Source organism: Amblyomma americanum, chromosome 1 (genome assembly GCF_052857255.1).
Source record: "Amblyomma americanum isolate KBUSLIRL-KWMA chromosome 1, ASM5285725v1, whole genome shotgun sequence".
Taxonomy (NCBI): Eukaryota; Metazoa; Arthropoda; class Arachnida; order Ixodida; family Ixodidae; genus Amblyomma; species Amblyomma americanum.
The window spans coordinates 258829254-258847929 of NC_135497.1; the positions used below are offsets into that span (position 1 = coordinate 258829254).

General features: G+C 46.7%; 1 protein-coding gene across 10 annotated transcripts in view; it reads right to left on the bottom strand.

Annotated features, from left to right (window-relative positions):
- The window catches only part of LOC144114996 (GTPase-activating Rap/Ran-GAP domain-like protein 3), an 811635-nt gene that overhangs the window by 413260 nt on the left and 379699 nt on the right, over positions 1 to 18676 (bottom strand). The window contains exon 1 of one of the 10 annotated variants that reach the window (XM_077649095.1): positions 405 to 1098. The exons of 6 other annotated variants lie outside the window; for them this stretch is intronic. In XM_077649095.1, coding sequence (XP_077505221.1) covers positions 405 to 664 — 260 coding nt within the window. In that variant the 5' untranslated portion in view covers positions 665 to 1098. Of the gene's footprint in view, positions 1 to 404; positions 1099 to 18676 lie in introns of those variants that run through there. 3 more of the 10 variants (XM_077649093.1, XM_077649098.1, XM_077649100.1) reach the window with 3 other exon arrangements.

Consider the following 18676-nt stretch of genomic DNA (forward strand, 5'->3'; position numbering starts at 1 on the left):
GTCTTTTTGTCACCTTCGTGAAAACAGGCACACTGCTTCGCGCTCATTTTGCATGGGGATAAATTAAAGACGCGCTGCAATTCCAGCACTGACAGTGGTCCCCTTTCGAGAAGGGCGATTAGATGGGCGTGTCATAACTTATAGTGTCCTCGCAATAACTGGTTGTCTGCACTTTCCTTGAGTCAGGCAAGGTTCAGTAAGCTGCCTTCATTGAGGGAAGCTTTGAAATGAGACAGAAGCTTCACAAAAGCTACGTTTCAATTAAAAGAACCGGCCGCCGTATCCACTAGGTCGCATAGTGGATGTACGATGACGGCGACATTAATTCGAATAGGCATTAACGGCTGAAACAGAACACCGTTGGAAGGGATCCCGCGGGGAAATCTGCTAGACGGCGGCCTCACCTGCCAAAGTCGAAGTTGAGCGGCACGGAGTTGACGAGGCGCAGGGGCTCCTTGAGCATGTTGTTCAGCGAAAAGCCGCCGTGGCGCGGCTTCTTGCTTTGGCGGCGCACGTGCGCGGTGAACACGCGCCGCAGCCGGCTCTCCTTGGCGCTGTCCGGCGGGTCCTGGGACGAGCACGGCGCGGCGCCCATGATCTCCTCGCGCTGCAACTCGGCCAGGTCTAAAGCAGAGCCGCCGGCCCCCTGGTACCGGCGCAGCATCACTGCTACTTCTCGCGAGATCCTGCCGCACTGTCCCCCCTCCCCGCTAGCGTACCGCCACCCCCCGACCCTGAGCGAGTCCCGCAAAGTCCAGAGTCCCCACGCTTTGCTCAGCGGTTCAGCCGGCGCGCCACTCGGCCCATGGCCGCGCACGTCGAGGACCACGGTCGCACGGCGCGCGGGTTCGGACGCCGTCTGCGCGTTCGAAAAGTGACGCGTAGCCGCGCCGCCCGTCACGTGCGCGCGGCGTCACGTGCCCGCCCCCGCCTCCCGGCTTCGCGGCGCATGCGCAGCAAGGCGCCCGGAGAATGGGCGGCATCCTCCTCGCCCCCGCTACCGCGGCTACGGTCGCCGGCGGCGGAAATCTGGAGCGTTTCCGGCGCTGCTCTCCACTGGCCCTCGGAGCTCTTCCCTTCTGCCACGCGCGGGGCGACAACACTAGAAGGCTGCGCTGGCCTTGCGCATAGGCGCAGCGACGGCGGTGCATCACGTGCTTTTCTTGGTTTCAGAGGCGCGCCACTTTCGTAGCTGCGAATGCAGGGAGCTGCGGAAGCCGAAACGACGAAGAAAAGAAGAAGGTGGCAAGTAAGGTGTCTAAAGCAAACATAAAATCAGCAGGCATTCACTGGAGGATGGACGGTGAACGGATTGTACCAGCACCAGAGAAGCGCTAAGAAAGACGGAGATTGATTGCCCTGAGTTGGAGTGCGTCAAGTTCGAACGGCCCGCCCGCTTTTTCTTCCTTCCTGTGCAAGTCTGTGTGTTTTCTTTTTATCGGGGCCCTACAGATTTTATAGAGCGAGTGTCAAGTCTATAATGTGCTTCCACTCGGATGCGTTTTTCGCTCGAAGCCGTAAACTTATATACAAGTATTTAAAGTGGACTCGCACACCTTGTGTTTAAGGATATGTGAGTGGTTTATTCAGTGTGAAATCTCAGCGTGGAAGGAAAAAAAAAACAGATTCGATGCTTCACCAAATATAGACGGTATATTTTCGGATACGACTATTTTGTACATTATCCTGGACGGTGCATGACAGTAACTTCACTCTTGAATCGCCTTTCCTTTGGTTCTGAGTTTCACAGGCTGTACATCTTTTTTTCTTCGTGTACTGCAATCAGAACTGAGCCCCAATATATATTAAAGATGCATGTAACTTGCCAGTCGGTGACACCTAACTATGACAACCAGTCCTTCTACCTTTGCTTCAAGAAATGACATTTTACTTTAATATTAGCCTATGTTCTTCCACAAAATATGGGACACGTGTTTTTATACTGACGTAAACATCATAATCATGAATCGTTACGGGCGATCTTGCGGTCTATAATTTAAATCACAGAAGTTCAATTTTAACGCGACAGCGCCAAGGGCCCCGTGTCGCAGAAAAGCCGGTGTCGTCGACGGCGTTGGCCGTGAGCGAAAAATCTCTCCTCCTCCCTCTCCTCGCACTGCACGCCACTGCCCCAACAGATGGCGCGCGACGGCAGCTCCTCCCGCTCGTCTCGTTCGGGCGCAGTGGGGCCGTGCGGGCACGCAGGAATCACGCGGTGAGCGGCGAACAACGCAGCGCACATCCAAAGCGCGTTCACCACGAAGCTTGCGGCTTGCTGCCCGTTCGTTCGGCGCGGAAGCTGTGCTGGCGTTCGTGGCATCGGGTTTGTCGAGAACGATGTGCCGACGAACTACGACTGCAACTTGAGTCCCGCGCGTTTCGGCAAGGCGTCTGGCAACGCTTCTACGTGGTCTGCCGCTCCGCGCGTCCGTTTCACCGTACCTGTAGGAGAGCGATTTGTCTTAACGGGCAAGGCATCGCGCCGAAAGGGCGATGGCGTTCCGTGGACTCCCTGGCATTGCTGAAACACGCTGTCGCGTTCCACTCTTAAAGGCGAAGCTTAAGCGTCCTCCCATTTTTTAAAATTTAATGAAAGGTAGGGGGAGGGGTATATTTTGTCCTTGGCACTACAATACTTCCCTTTCTTTTGCTTTTTAATCATGCCTGCTTTCTATCTTGTTGAGAATAGAGAAGCAAGATATGCCTAGGATTCATACTGCAACAGCGCGATAGACGGAGACAAAGAACGAGGCAAGACAGACATGTGGCAGCATTAATTGCATTAATTCTAACCAACTGGCCTAGCTTTGTTTCCCTCCAGAAATATACACCTGGGCTTACATTTACACCATCCATGATAACGTTTTTTTTTCGGTGTGACATGAAGACTAAAGAAAGCAAGCATTTAGTCGCTTTTCAGTGGTGTAGCAACGAACTGACAGCCAATACTGGCACTTCTTATGGAGCCCGTGGGGAGAGCTTGACCAGCAAAAAGTTGAAAGGAATGTACTTGTGGAGGCCGATGCCATCTGCAACGGGCTCTCTTATGCTCACAAAAAAACGTGCGAAATTGAACGTTAAATTCAGAAGGCCATGAGAAATCTGTCTGCGTCAGGAAAGAAGGTAAAGGCGAAGGTCGTCTTGCATATCACTAGAGACGGAGGCACGTAAAATATAACTCAGCTTTTTGCGCGCTGACTGCGAGAGGAGCGTGGAAGGCTTTGCGCGATTAACCTCATGGAAACGGACATCTTTCTCGTGCGCCAAGAACTCTACGGGCTCATCGGACCAGTCCGCAACGGCGTCACTCTTTCGGCTCCACCACAGCAGCTGGCATGTTGGTGTTGCATGGCACTCTTAAGTGGAGATCGCCTGCGGCAGCACTTCATTGCACCACCTTGCTCTTTTCTGTTGCATTTCTCTACCGCGCGATTATACGGCCTTACCACTTTCCATGGAGGAAACGCTCTGATTAACCAGAAGGCGTTTGCCTACATGGCAATAATAATAATAATAATAATAATAATAATAATAATAATAATAATAATAATAATAATAATAATAATAATAATAATAATAATAATAATAATAATAATAATATAATAATATAATAATTGGTTTTTGGGGAAAGGAAATGGCGCAGTATCTGTCTCATATATCGTTGGACACCTGAACCGCGCCGTAAGGGAAGTGATGAAGGAGGGAGTGAAAGAAGAAAGGAAGAAGAGGCGCCGTAGTGGAGGGCTCCGGAATAATTTCGACCACCTGGGGATCTTTAACGTGCACTGCCATCGCACAGCACACGGGCGCCTTAGCGTTTTTCCTCCATGAGCGAGATTTTGCCAGTAAACCGGAGTAGAAGATATGTGCAATATTATATCAAAGAGTCATGACTGAGTTGTGTACATGGCAAAGAATGACATCTTAAGTTGGCTTATGAAACCTGAAAAGCATACGGTCGGGTAGGAATCCTGGCTTGGATAATTGCAGTTAGCAGCCTTCTCGGTAACATGGTTAAACAAAAATTATTCGCAAATTTATAGAATGGTACCTCGAGTACTGCATCTACCCGGACGCCATGGCTGGGTTTGAGTGGCCCTTAGTCCAGCGACAGCATCACTTCGGTCGTGTTATTCATATAGGCAAGAACAGGGATGAGACATCCGCTAGTGGCATCCTGCATAAGCGTGAAAGGTTGACTACAATGCTGGCGCAACTGCAAATCAAATTGATATCACCGCACGTAACCGGGCTGACATGGCAGGGCGGGTTTTTTGTTTGCACAAAGCAACGTGTCTAGAACGTCACTGTTCGTTTAGGTTGAAGATCTAAAAACTAACATTTACTGCAGAAGTAATTTCGTCTGTATCCACTTTCTCGCACTTTAGATTTCTTTTTCTACGCTGAAGAAAATATTATGTCCCCTGAAAAAAAGGCTTTTTTGTAAATTTTCTTTTTTTTATGAATCGTACTCTTCTCAGCTGCGTAAATCGTAAAAGTTACGCACATGGCAAAAAAACAATCTGTTCTTTCCTCCAGAAAAAGAAAAAAGAGAAGGAACAAAAGGAAGGAAAGAAAGTTAATTGATTAAGACATTTTTATCATATCTAATGTAAAGCCACACTCCTAGACACAACTACTTTTTTTTTCAAAGCCAAAAACATCAGCGTTTTCATCCGTCAATGTTTCTTTCGTTTACTTTGGGATCTTCCAACTAAGCGACATGCGTGGTTCCTTCCGGCGCGTTGAGAATTTTGACTTCGCTCGCATTAAAACCCGCTCACGCGCGTCATCGGAGCTGCGCGAGTCGCATGATCTCTCCTCATTGACGTTCCATGGCCGAACTGGTTGCCGTTGTGGCACGTGCCGCGAAAAGGGGCACGTGGCACGCGCGTCACGTGATGACACGCACCCGTAGGCGTGGCTGCATGTGGTCCTCAGCTCAGCGTCTTCGGTTTCCCGCGTGAACAGGGCCGAAGTTCTTTGTTGTGCAGCGCCGACCAATATTGCTGCTGCTGATGATGATTATGGATTTTTATGGCGCAAGGGCAGCTATGGCCAAAGAGCGCCATGTCACAAGGTATTTTTCTTTTTCTCAAGGTGGGGTCAAAGACCCATTTCCCAAGCATTGCACTCTAAATAAGCCGAGCACCAGACCAGGGGAAAGCTTGTACCCACTGTATCACCGGTGGGTACCCGGCGGCACTGGGGATCGAACCCCGCACCTCCCGCATACGGGGCGGACGACCAATATTGCATTTTCGCAATTATGAAAAGTGTTACAGATGTTACTAACGGCGAGCTACGTATCTCATATACAGGGTGTTTCGCATGAAGCTTTACACGCTTTTTTTTGGGCATAGCACTGTCAGCGGCGAAGTACATCAGTATATAGCTAAGGCGTGCTAACTAGCAGGAAGGTTAACTAATATTGAATAGTTAACTTTTTAACTATTGCTGTTATGCTCCTACGCCTATCCCTAAGTAATACCCATACAAGATTTAAGAATTTTGAAAACGCGGTTACCTTCGGCGCTGTGACCCAACAAATTTTGACTACATCATGCCAAAATACATGCGCTTTCGAGAAGCTTGCAGGTAAAGCAACCTCTCCAGTGCAAGTAGCTCGTGGAAATAGCCAAAATTCGTTGGACCACAGCGCCGAGGCTAATCGTGTTCTCGAAATTCTAAAAACTGATATGGATATTATTTACGGTGGGCTACACGCGCCTGAATAATTAAGAAGCCTATCAGTAATAGTTACAACGTTAACTATTAAATATTAGTTAACCTGCCTGCTAGTTACCACGTCTTAGCTGTATGCTGGTGTACTTCACCGCTGGCAATGCTACGTCGAAACGAACGCTCTTCTATTTCAAAAAGTATATTTTTAAAAATTGCGTAAAATTTCAGGTGAAATATGTTGTATAATGGGCGCCTAACGGCAACAGTGGAGAAGTTCATTATTAGATTTCAGTTAAACAACTTGCTTGCTAACTAGTCTTAGGAGGTTTCTGATGCACCGTCTGTGAAAATACTGTGCTGAACAAAAGAAAAAAAAACCGCTCGTTTTACTCAAAGAACCTGTTTTAAAAAGTTAATAACAGTCCTTGATGGAAGACTCTATGTATACATAGCTCACTTCAGCGCAACCTTTCTTAAGCCTTGCCACAAGATACTCCTTTTGATTTGGTTCGCTTGTGGTTCCTCGGGTACGACTAGTTCGCTCGGATATTTCGAATCCTTTGCCTTATGAAGGCCCTTTGACCGAATAAAGCCGTGTCGTGCTTACAGATCGTGTATCGTGCTGCGGGATTCCGTGGCGTGCTTGTGAACGAAACCGCTCTTATTCTATGCAGCGAATAGAGAGTAAACACAACCTTAACTTCACCAATGGACTATTAATAAAGGAATAGTGCAAAGGGGGGAGGGGGAGGCGATGACATGCATGCAGAAATTGAAGACATGCTTGTGTAACTGCGTAGACACCTGTAAACAAGTAGCTGGCCCATACAAGTGTGCTGCCAAGAGGCAAACTTCTTGTTTATTTGTTTGCTTGCTTGAACAAATCCCAACTGGTTAAACAGCGCTCGCACTTTTAAAAAGTCGCAAACCAAAAACTTCATTGAGCCCCTACTGTATACCTTTTTTTTCGTAAGTGCGCAAGCCCAGAATTGCTGCTTTAATGTACATGTATGCCTCGCAAGGAAACGGTGGCACTAACCACGGCTGCTGTCGCAAACGCATTATTATCTTGCAAGGCCTGTTTTTGCACTCCTTGAAATAATGCTTGCATGAACTACTGAGCTGCCACTTCACACGCCGCGTGAAGTTGTCTTCGGGTATTGGAGCTAGAAAATGCGATTAAAGTATGTCACTGTGGCATGAACAAATGGTTTTCTGCACGCACAACCGGCTCCAGGGAACCCCGAGTCGTTGCGTGCGCTGGACTTATCTCCGTATGGACCGCTGCGTCGCCGAGAGAGACGCTGGGAGTAGTGACAATTGAAATTTCCGTGTATATATTTTATTTTATTTATTTATGTGCATACTGCAGACCATGGTTAGGTCCAAGCAGGAAGGGCAGGTGCACAAAAAGCAAAAGTATAGCAACAAAAATACAACAATACAGCAAAGATAATGTAGTAAAACAACAATACAGCAATGCAAGACAAAGCAGAAAAAAATACATAATACGCAATATCAAAGATGGCTGAGGAACGCGTCTGTTTTTCAGGATTGATTTGGTACGGTTAATGAGTTCCAGTCAGATATAGTGCGTGGGAAAAAGGAAAACTTGAACGAGTTAGTCCGGGCAAAATATGGTTTTAAAAGAGCTTTGTGATAGTGTCGTGTATTCCGTGTTGGCATTGGGGAAAGATAAGCAGAAGGGTCGAGTCTGAGTTTATTATTAAGAAGTAATGAAAGAAAATCTAAACGAAAATTTCGTCTTCTTACCTGTAGTTCTTCAATACCGTTAGCACGCATCAAGTCTGAGGGGGAGTCAGTGGGTAGATATTTTGAATATATGAATCTAATTGCTTTCCTGCGTTCTTTATTATTTTTTTCAATGTTGCCTCCTTACGTTTAAATACTTTAGATGCACTATGCTTTGCGTACTTAAATATGCGGAGAACGGTTTATTTTTCTGTTTTTTGCATCCTTCTTGCTGTAATTTTGAAGTGTCTTACTTTTTTTTTGCAAAATTAAGGGTACAGTAAAAAAAAAAAAACGTGGGACAATTTTCAAATCTTCTATCTCTGAACGCCTTCCTACTGCCCTAGCCGCGAAGATATGACGATGCTTAGCAGTTTTTGCTGTTTATTTACATCTTCCACTGCGCGCTGTCGTCTGCTATGTTATTTTGTGGTCCAGGAAAAGCACCTTGCGCACTAAAGAATACATTTCTCTTTGAACAGGCAGGTGCAAGGTGATAAAAAACAGCATACCCATCTAAAAGGAATGCAATTGTAAAAACATTAATAATAAGTCCAGACCACTAAAACAAAAAAGAGAACGCTAGGTAGAATGCATGTGGATGTGGCCAGTCAGAACATAATTAATTCATAAAAGTATTCAAGATCATTTCACTTTCATTGTAATTCCTTTCCAACAACGTTGCTGCACCAGCTTTGTACTACGTTTCATTGAAGCTGGTATAATTAAATTAGCGTTGGTAGAGGCATCAAAATTTTACAACAACTTTTTTATACAGAAACCACTTATTCCGGAAAACACCTCTCTAACAAGGTCTTAAGCGCAATTTTTGAAAACCTGTTAGAATGTTCACGGATATAAATTTACTTGCACATATGCAAACGCTAGATTAACGCAAACGATAAATTCCGCTCTCCAATACTTCGGTAAGTTGTCAGCACCTAGTGATTCGGCTGGCCGAGGACAGGGGCTACCTTGCATTTTACACTGCGAACCCTTTCTCGTTCTTATGCACACGGGCGTTTTTTTTTAATTTTTTAAAATTGGTTCTTGGGGAAAGGAAATGGCGCAGTATCTGTCTCATATATCGTTGGACACCTGAACCGCGCCGTAAGGGAAGGGATAAAGGAGGGAGTGAAAGAAGAAAGGAAGAGAGAATGCCGTAGTGGAGGGCTCAGGAATAATTTCGACCACCTGGGGATCTTTAACGTGCACTGACATCGCACAGCACACGGGCGCCTTAGCGTTTTTCCTCCATAAAAACGCAGCCGCCGCGGTTGGGTTCGAACCCGGGAACTCTGGATCAGTAGTCGAACGCCCGAACCACTGAGCCACCGCGGCGGGTACACGGGCGTTTGCCTGCGTCATTTTTTGGGGGAAACTCTCATCTGAAAGCTCAGAGCACAATCCACCCCCTGTGAAGGGCTCTTCTCCGAAAAAACAGTTGCACTCGGGAAAAGCACCCTTTAGCCGGGCAGGTAAAATATGTTCTCGAGTAAATATGCGTATCAGCTCTGTATACGCTTCGGCAATTGCAGCAAAATTTTCAGTGACTATCTGCCTTCGGCTCTACTTTCCTCAATAAGTTAATTCATTTATGTGGGTAAGACGTACAACACGCTCCCAGGAATAGCCCATACGGGCAACGCGAAGGAACTCCGGAAGAATAAACACACCGAGCCTCGTTTACTAATTCTGTCTCTTTTATCAAAGCGGCTAAAGTCGTGATGCAAAAAGGCGGGTTAGAGAAACGCCATCGCTTTCGAAGGCCAGAACAATACTTGTACAAACACTTCTAGAGATCCATACTTGGACACTTTGTCGGACTACCGGTTTATCATTGCTTTATTTTTTTTCACCCACAAAAATACCCCACGAAACCTTTTCCAGAGACAGCTGCTGGCTCACACTAACATTATTTTACCTGAACATACAGATGCAACAATATAATTGCTTCCTTTGCACTTCCGGACTGAAAATGAAAGAAAAGAAGCCCTGTGTTCTGCGTTTAAATTTCTGCGCATAAAACACAAACGCGGTTTCTCCTCGTAGGCATTCAAGCAGCAGTTCTGTTCGATCTCAAGGCTTTTATTAGTATACATTAACTGCCACGCACGCTCGCATTCATCGTTTAAATGCGCAGGCAGATCCGAGAAGAAAAATTAGGTGCGGTTTAACTACTGCTGAACCTGGTTAGAGAGCGAAAGCTGTGGTTTATCGGGCAAGTAGACGCGGCTTGGCGTCTGTTACGTTGAGTGCGTTCCGCACACTGGATAGGCAATGCGCCCACACTGCCAGGTAGCGGTTAAATTAATGGTTGATCGCGAGAGGTTGCGCACCCAATGAACTCTGCGGCCTATTGCTGCATTGCCGCGTGTCTGCCACAACTTTGTCAGCGCTAACGCATGCAGCCTAAATATCTCTCTCACCAGCGCCACGTACCTCAAAGCGCGATTGAGGAGTCCACTGGCCGAGGGAGCCAGTTATGCGCCTTCCTTTTCTCAAAATCATCCAAGTCTAGAACGTTGTCAACGCCAACGCCAATGAACACAATGAACGCCGACGATCTATAGCTCCAGTGCCCCGTTTATGGCACAACGTTGTGAATGCCAACGCATGCAGCGCACATGTGTCACTACCGCCACGTAGCATAAAGCGCGACTGAGGTATCCACTGTCTCGGGGACCAGTTATGCGCCTCTTCTTTGCTTCCGAAGAAAATTGAAGATTGGTTTTTAATGCCAAAGTAGAAGACTGGGCGAGTTGGTATGTACTCATACTGAAAAACAGCGCACACAATACAGGGACGAAGATGTGCCCTTCCGCATGATGTGTGCCGTGTGCTCGAACTGGGACCTAAGTTCGCTGTCAGCGCTCGTGTTGTAGTGTCTTTTCTTCGTCCCTGTATTGTGTGCGCTGTTTTTCAGTATGGTTTTTAATATTGCTTTTGAAGAAAGGGAGTGACGCTGTAACCGTACCGCGTATATCAGTGGACACCCGAACCGTGCCGTAAAGAAGGGATAAACGTGGTTGGGCTGAAGGTCGGCTCAAAGTCAAAATCCGGCGTACACGAAACACACTACAGCTAGCCCAGTGAAACTTTCGCTTCAAATGGGTTTGTTTGCTGAGCGTTTCATGAAAAACAAAGGCAGCCGCCGATTGCGGAAATATTTTTTCCACTTGATCTTTTACCTCTCTATCCTCTCATCACCTTCCTGTGGTGCAGTTAAGTCACTCGGGCCTTATTACTATTCACGTAACGTCACCTCTTACTGCTCCCGCTCCCATCACTCGTTGTTGTTTTTTTAATTACAAATATCTCCCCTTTACACATTTGAGCCATGGCCATATATTAAGGTATGCACAAAAATTGTAAACTGCAGTGAAAAGTTCGATCCCTTGTGAGCATTATCTACGTGATGCAGTTGAAGAGCATCCTGAGCTTTCAGGCAAGGACGCAAAAAAAAAAAATCTTAGTTGAGCTGTGTGGCTGGGCGAAATAAATGTCATGAGCCTTTGTTTTTTCTCTATCGCTCTCAAAACTTCAGTTGTCATCAAAAGTGCGTCCTGGCCAGATATGATCAGTGGACCGTTCAATCCTAGCCCGAAAGACCGGACCATGCTAGATATTCAAGTCATTTATTGAAAAGTCCGACTGCGTAATCAACTCTACAACCGTGCGACTGTTCATGTGAAGACGACTCTAGCATTTATGATTAAAACGTTAAGAAGTGCTTTGCCGGCGTCTGTGAATTGCTTTGTTCATCAAGCTGTGGAGTGGTGGCATCGTGTCACGTTGGAAAGAAAATTTGTGCCCAAGGTTCTATCTCGTGTTACCATGATGAAAACCGTGCTGTCACTCTTGCATGTAATGCGTTGAAATGAAACAACGAGTTTATACCCAGTATTTTCTTTCTGTAAATTGCAAGCACCTAAAAAAAAAGCAGCACACCGAATAGCGCAATAACAGAGCGAGCTCAAACCGTAAGGTGGCTATACTCACATGTAAGCACAGCACGCAGTGGATTGTGATGCCAGACTTACCTGCGAAAACAAAAAGACAGACACATAAAGTTCAACTCTATTGCCATCAAACCAAAAGCAGTACGTTATGAAGAGTGCTGGCACTTATGCAGTCAATGATTACTTACTAATTGATTGTTTTTGCACACACGTGATAGCGCTTTCCGCCGAGTAGATTTGATGGTACGATTGAAGTGTATTACAGAGAAACTCTTCAAAAGTCAGTTGAGCCAACTGCTGAAAACTAATTTTCAAATTGCGAGCGAGAACTGCGCTCTTGGCACCACTTACGGTGGCGGTCATTCCAGGATGTGTGGCGACATAGTGTCGACACCGTTGTTTGGATTACTTTTGCACGCACGTTTTTAAAGCACACGGTGACAGCCGCTCACGCATCGCATCACATGTCTTCACAGAAAGGCAGCCACCTCGCTGGAGATTCGCAGAATCGTTTGCGACATGGTAGGATTGGGAAGTTGATTTACGTGAAATTGAATACCGCGGATATAATGAAAAGCAACTGCCTTCCCGAACACATGTCGGCGCCATGGCCGCGTTCTTCAAAACACAGCGCGTTTAATACTCCGTCGGGGCTGGAACGCCCTATTTCCATATCACGCTCATTAACTACGCTCGCGTGCGCACAGAGGACTTTTTTGAGCGATTCCGGCCGTTCCATTAGAATGCATGCCGCCTGACAGACGGCTGTCTGCGAAAGGTCGGCTACGAGCGGCAGCCATCTCCCCATTCTCGGCAGGCATACAAAGCAGCAGCTGAGTGAAATCGCTCCAGCGGTGCGCAGTAACGTGCGCAGAAGGGTTTTAATATCGGATTCAGTGTTGCGTTGGTCGCGGCTGCAAAAGGAAAGGGGAAAAATACAGTTAATAGCTCTTTTGAAGAAACAGGGCATATGGCAGAATGCAAGGAAGTTTCCCTTCACAGAACGCTCTGCTGACCGTTGCATTCCCCGAGCGCCTAATGAGCGTTCTCGCATTGTACTCGTTCGGCAGAACGCTGGAGGCCCAAACGCCGCTCAACACTGAAGCGTGAACCTCAACGAAGTCTGTCATTTGGCTTCCCATTGAGCCTGCTTGAGCAGACGGTCGTGTGCGCGGCTTCACTGGCACGCCACTTCACGGAATCCCTGACAAAATCAGCATTTTTCGTTGACTGTGCGCAAACAATTGGTTTTGCGCCTTGCCTGTGGTCTGGTATTAGCGAAATACTGCTGCGCATACGACAGCTGTAGTGCAAGATGGCAACTAGAAATACAAAACTGCTTTTATAGGGAGGCTTCGCTGCGCGCTGGTTAAGTCCAGGTGGTAAAAATTAATCCTGAGCACTAAACTACAGCGCCTCTCTTAGTCCAGTCGCTTACGTTCTTAAACCTCTCCAATGAGCACTGAAGATCTAGCGCATGCGGCCCTAGCTTCAGCTCCAGCTCCGGCGGCGAAGCGCGGATATTATGCACATTTAGAAGCACAGCCAACGTACGCATGATGTTCATGGCTCAGTGCTTTCAGCGTCGAGCTCGAGTTTCCAGAAACGCGACTTTGATGCTACGCTGAGAATGTGTCAGTGAGATATTTCTCCTCTAAAACAAGAGTCAGCGTGACATGCTGATGCATTTCCGCTGCAGCCGGTCGAGCAGCGCATTGTGAGCTTCAGTAGGCGACATGCACTGAGAGAAGGACGTTAAAGCCCTGCACAAACTCCACCCTTTTCTTGGCGGCCTTTACTGGGTCGTACAGCGACCGTCACAGTGGGTGGAAATGAGGAGCACACAATAACGATGACATCGTGCGCGACTTAAGATGCAGTAGAGCAAGTGCTTTCGCGAGGAACAGATTGCATAGAAGAAACAGTCGTGAAATCCACGGCAATGTGCGGAGCAAAGTGCCGACGCATCGTCTTTTTAGTCCCAAGTAGACGTCCACTACCGGGACTGCGAACCTATTCTACATTCAGGGTTTTTTTTATTTGCGTATTTTCCGCACCTTCGGTCCGAAAGAAAAGACGTCCCAGCCAGCCTACGGTGACCATTACCTTAATGGCTATCCTCGTCATCCACACTATGGAGGTAGGATGCGGGTGACGGCGAAAGAAGGAGATATTGTCCCGGAGGAAATTCTTTTTCGCAATTATGAGTTCTATGCAGGAACGCTTCAGCAGAGTTGATTGGGGCGTAAAGCAGCAGCAGCGCGACATCAAAGAAAGCCGCTTTATGACGCTGCAGTTCATCGCTGCCGACAAATGTTGGGGGAAAGATGAAGAGAAAACTGAAAAAAAAAGAAATATTCCAGCCGAGAGAGGAGAGAGGGAGAAAAAAAGCAAAGAAACAGCAAGCCACACGCGCACGCACACACGCAAGAACGTCTGGCCCTGCAGAGTTGGAAGGAACAGACGTAAAGACGCAATAAATCACCGTTTGATTAAATCCTGCACCGTGCGCGAGCGGAACTTCTTTGATTTTCCAATGCGGGCGGATGTTTCGGACAGATTCGTTTCTTCGCGTGCTCCTGGCGTCGTCCTTGATTGAGAGCGACTGAAGAAAAAGAGCTACCTATATAATAATAATAATAATGATAATAGCAATAATAATCATATTGGGTCCATTATTTTCGGGGCGGAAGAAATATGATGAGCGCTTTCCCCTTTTTGTATCCCCATTAACGTTCCTTACGGTGTGGAGGAGGAGAGAGAGAGAAAAAAACGCGGGAAGATGTACGACATTGAAAACGATATTTTGGTAGCTGATGACAACGCGAGGCCCGCCGCAGTCGGCTGAGCTTTCACAGGGGAAAAAAAAAAAGATCACGACGCACGGGACTAAACTTGAAACATAACGCCATATTACTAACTACAGTGGAGCCATCACTTGCCAGGAAAAACCGCAATGAACACAGCTCAGTTTCGTTTGCAATAGCAAGAATAAAAGAAACGTACCCACGGCGAAATCAGAGACTATGTACGATGAAAGCTAGCTCGAAGAATGCCGAAAATTATTTAGGGAAGAATGTACGGAAAAGGATGTAATCTTATTTTTCGCACGAACAAAGCATCACGTCGGCACTACTGCTAGCTCGGCCGCTTCATTCAATATATATATATATATATATATATATATATATATATATATATATATATATATATATATATATATATATATATATATATATATATATATATATATATATATATATATATATATTAGATACTCGTCTGAAATAATCATGACTGATCCCGGTCGAAACGTCAGTAAACACTTGTTATGTTTTTAAGTGTGTGTCAGTCCACTTTACACACACACACACACACACACACACACACACACACACACACACACACACACACACACACACACACACACACACACACACACACACACACACACACACACACACACACACACACACACACACACACACACACACACACACACACACACACATATATATATATATATATATATATATATATATATATATATATATATATATATACACACACACACCTTCGCGCGGGTTCGATCCCGGCCGCGGCGGTCGAATAATTTTGATGGAGGCGAAATTCTAGAGGCCCGTGTATTGTGCGATGTCAGTGCACGTTAAAGAACCCCAGGTGGTCGAAATTTCCGGAGCCCTTCACTACGGCGTCTCTCATAGCCTGAGTCGCTTTGGGACGTTAAACCCTCATAAACCAAACCAAACACCTTCAGAGCGCTTTTACATGAACTATTGTAAGCTAATGAGGCAGAAGAGCCGTTAAGTGTCTTTACACGACTTTTCTGAAGCCAACGTGCACTACTTAGAGATAATGGGAACTGGAAATTTTTCTGATGTTATTTGGACGGGTCGCGTAAGGCATTGAGCCTGTATTTCTGAAAATTCTGAAAAGGTGATTTGGCTCGACTAGTATTGCCTATGTGAACAAACACGAGGCGCTCTATATTAACAAACATCGCTGAGCACACATGACTAACGGGTGCATTTCAAGGGCGAAATGCTCAGTGCACGATTCTCTCTATGATGACAGCTCTTCTTACGGCATGCGTATATGATTACATGGTGCTGTGTCATCCACGGGAAGGAATGTGCGGTCATACGATTCCATTAAAATTGTATTTTAGTCTGATCAGTTTTGCACTCCGTTAATGCTGAATACCTTCCCTGTCGCTCTAATAAGTCAGTTTGAACAGACGGATTATAAGAATCGAATATTTCAGAGTGAGCTTAAATTCGTTACATGCCTTCCATCTAGCGGTTACAAATAGAGAGCATAAGACGCGGTTGATTACTCTCAGAAAACAATGCGCGGAGAAGGCAACCTCATTGTTTTCGCTTTCCACCTGTACACACGATTATAAATCTACGTTCATATGTAAATTGGCACGTGGTTAATAAAATTGATGAGCATGAAAAAAATGGTAAGGTTTTAATGCAGTTAAACCGAGTATGGCATGCGAAAGCACCTGAGGCAACACCGCCTCAAAGGCAACAGCATGGAAGATGTTATCGACAGCCGCTATCGGCAGCCGCGCGTGGGGAGGGTGGGGGGGTGGAGGTGGTGCCGATCTCGCGCGTTGAGGTACCGGCTGCGCAAGGCCTCAGCCGCTGGCGCCCCGTCAAAGCTCAAAGGTTGAGGCTTCACACATACCTCAGGTTCTTCTGCTTTGCTAGTGAAGTAGCGCTTTCGGGCTAAATCGAAGCGAAAGTGGGGAAGACTTTCGAAGCTTTTTCTTAAAAAGCGGCGTGACAGCCGCTGCGGCTTGCTTACCTGTAGTGCTAAATAGAGTAAACTGAGCTTATAGTTCTCTCTTTAACCCGCTGTACAAGCGTCAGTGTGCGGGCGTCAATAGTCATTTTAAACTCACTACGAAGGCCGCGTCAACCACCTACCACTCCGCTTTAACGCCGGCCGATTTCACACGCCGTGACGGCGATTTTTATGCGAAGCATAATAGGGACACTACTTAGCTCAACCATAGCCCAGCCCGGTGCGGCCGCGACCACCACTGACCTTTAATGACACGCTTGGTGTGACGTCATAGCCTAACTCCTGCTCCTCCCGCTAGGGGCGCTGCAGCCGACCACGTGGTCTGACGTCACCACAGCTGAGGAGGAGACGGGGCTCAACTCGCGTAGTCGCCGCGCGGCCGCGACCACCAAGGCTAACTCCCGCTCCTCCCGCTAGGGGCGCTGCAGCCGAGCACGTGGTCCTGACGTCACGCCAGCTGAGGAGAGACGGGGCTCAACTCGGCGCGGTCGCCGCGCGGCCGCGACCACCAAGGCTAACTCCCGCTCCTCCCGCTAGGGGCGCTGCAGCCGAGCACGTGGTCTGACGTCACGCCTCTTTAATCTATGCAATACTTAGATATTACCAAGTATATCCAAGCATTACCAAGCATAAACCAAGTGTATCCAAGCATTACCAAGTGTCACCAGGCTATACCCTTTCACAAATCTATTATGCTTCGCATCCTAGGCTTAACCTTAGCTAAGCCAGGCCATTTTTTCCTTGCATCTTTATTCCTTTGCACGAACGAAAGACTAGGACACACAAGCTTGCCACCATCGACAAACAAGCGCAAGTTTTTGTCGAAACTTTAAAACAAACACGATTCAACCTAGGCTTCTCTTAGAAAGAGTAATCCGTAACGCCACTATACTGGATTACTATAGCGCCCCCTTTAGGACTTGACAATCGACACATATCCTGAACTTACGCACTAGGTTGATTCCGCGCCTCCAAATTTAGAGCTTGTACAAGCACTGCATTTTCCGTCCATTTCCGTGTGCCACGAACAGTATTCAGCGCCGGTGTGTCGCATGAAAACTAGTGAGGCCGCACGCCGATACATCATTGGACGACAGCAGGTCTCCTTGTGAGCGTGCTCACCTTTTGTTGCTATTCGGTAAATAAATAAATAAAAAAGCAGTTATAATATGTCTCTTTTGCGACTTATCGATCAGCCATGTTACGTTTCGTGGTTGAAAAGAATTTTCTCGGCTGAAAATAAAGCAAGAAGCAGACTGAGAAGTTCTAGACGGAAGGTCAAGAAGGCCATGAAGTCAGCGGTCATCGTTCCTCATTATTTTCTAACTCAAATGTTTAGCCGCAACCCGACCAGCTACGAAGCACGGAAATAACTTTGGGCTACACGACAAATAATGAAAAAGGAGCACTTCACGAAGGCCAGTAAGCGCAGACGCTGAGACTGCGCCCAACTTGTGTGCGGGTTGAGAAAAATCAAATAACGGTACCGGACGGGATGCTCACATAATCGCGCCATTCCCTCTACCAAACCAAACTGCAAAGTGTCAAGGCAACTCAGAACCCTTACGGTCAGCTATTCTAAGACGCCACGGTAGTGCTCTCAGAGGATAAAAATGCCAGCAACCTTTTGAAAGCTTGTTTCACCTTCAGGGCATTCGATTCCGTGCCTCTTCTTCTCTAAGTAATCACATGAGCGCTCGAAGATCCTCCAAGTCAGCAGGCAGTCGAGTCTTTTGATCACCGTCACAACAAAGAGTGCTGTCAGTGTCTTGCTAAGGACGCACGTCCGGCTGGAGAAGGAGATGCGAAATGGCGTCCTTCGTTTCGAAGCCAATAACTTGCTCAAACATATCACGGTCTCGGTAAGCAAACTTCAGAAACCGTTCCAGTTCACAGAACAAAGTGAGTCCACATGCTTTCGTTTATAAGTGCATGAAGTCGTGAGCTCACTGCCAAAGTAAGATATCGCTGTTTGACTTGTGAACTTATCGGACACGGGTCTCTCAACAACACATGAGTTATTTTATCATCTCTTACTAGTTTATTCACAATGTAGGAGAGCGGGTGTTAAAGTGTTACAGGTCTCCTGTGCTTCCTTATGGTTGACGTTGGTAAGCTCTGTGAGGGGCCTCTAATGCAGGGTTCGCTCAGTGAGTGTACTTTCCTGTCAATATTCATTAAGCTTCAAAAGAGTAGATTAGTGGCGCACGCGTTCAGGCATACGGCTTGTGAGGTAAACAATAAGCAAATTTTGTTGTTTTCACGCTCTGCCCAGTTTTTTTGCGTTTCAGTGCTGGCTAAATTAAATGCATTGAACCATAGCTGCTCGCATCTGAGTGACGGCCAGCTCAACTGCAAAACTCGGCTTCCGCATCCTGTACGGACTTATACAGGGTTTCAAATTCCGATATTCAATCCTCGAAGAACTCGTTTACGATAAC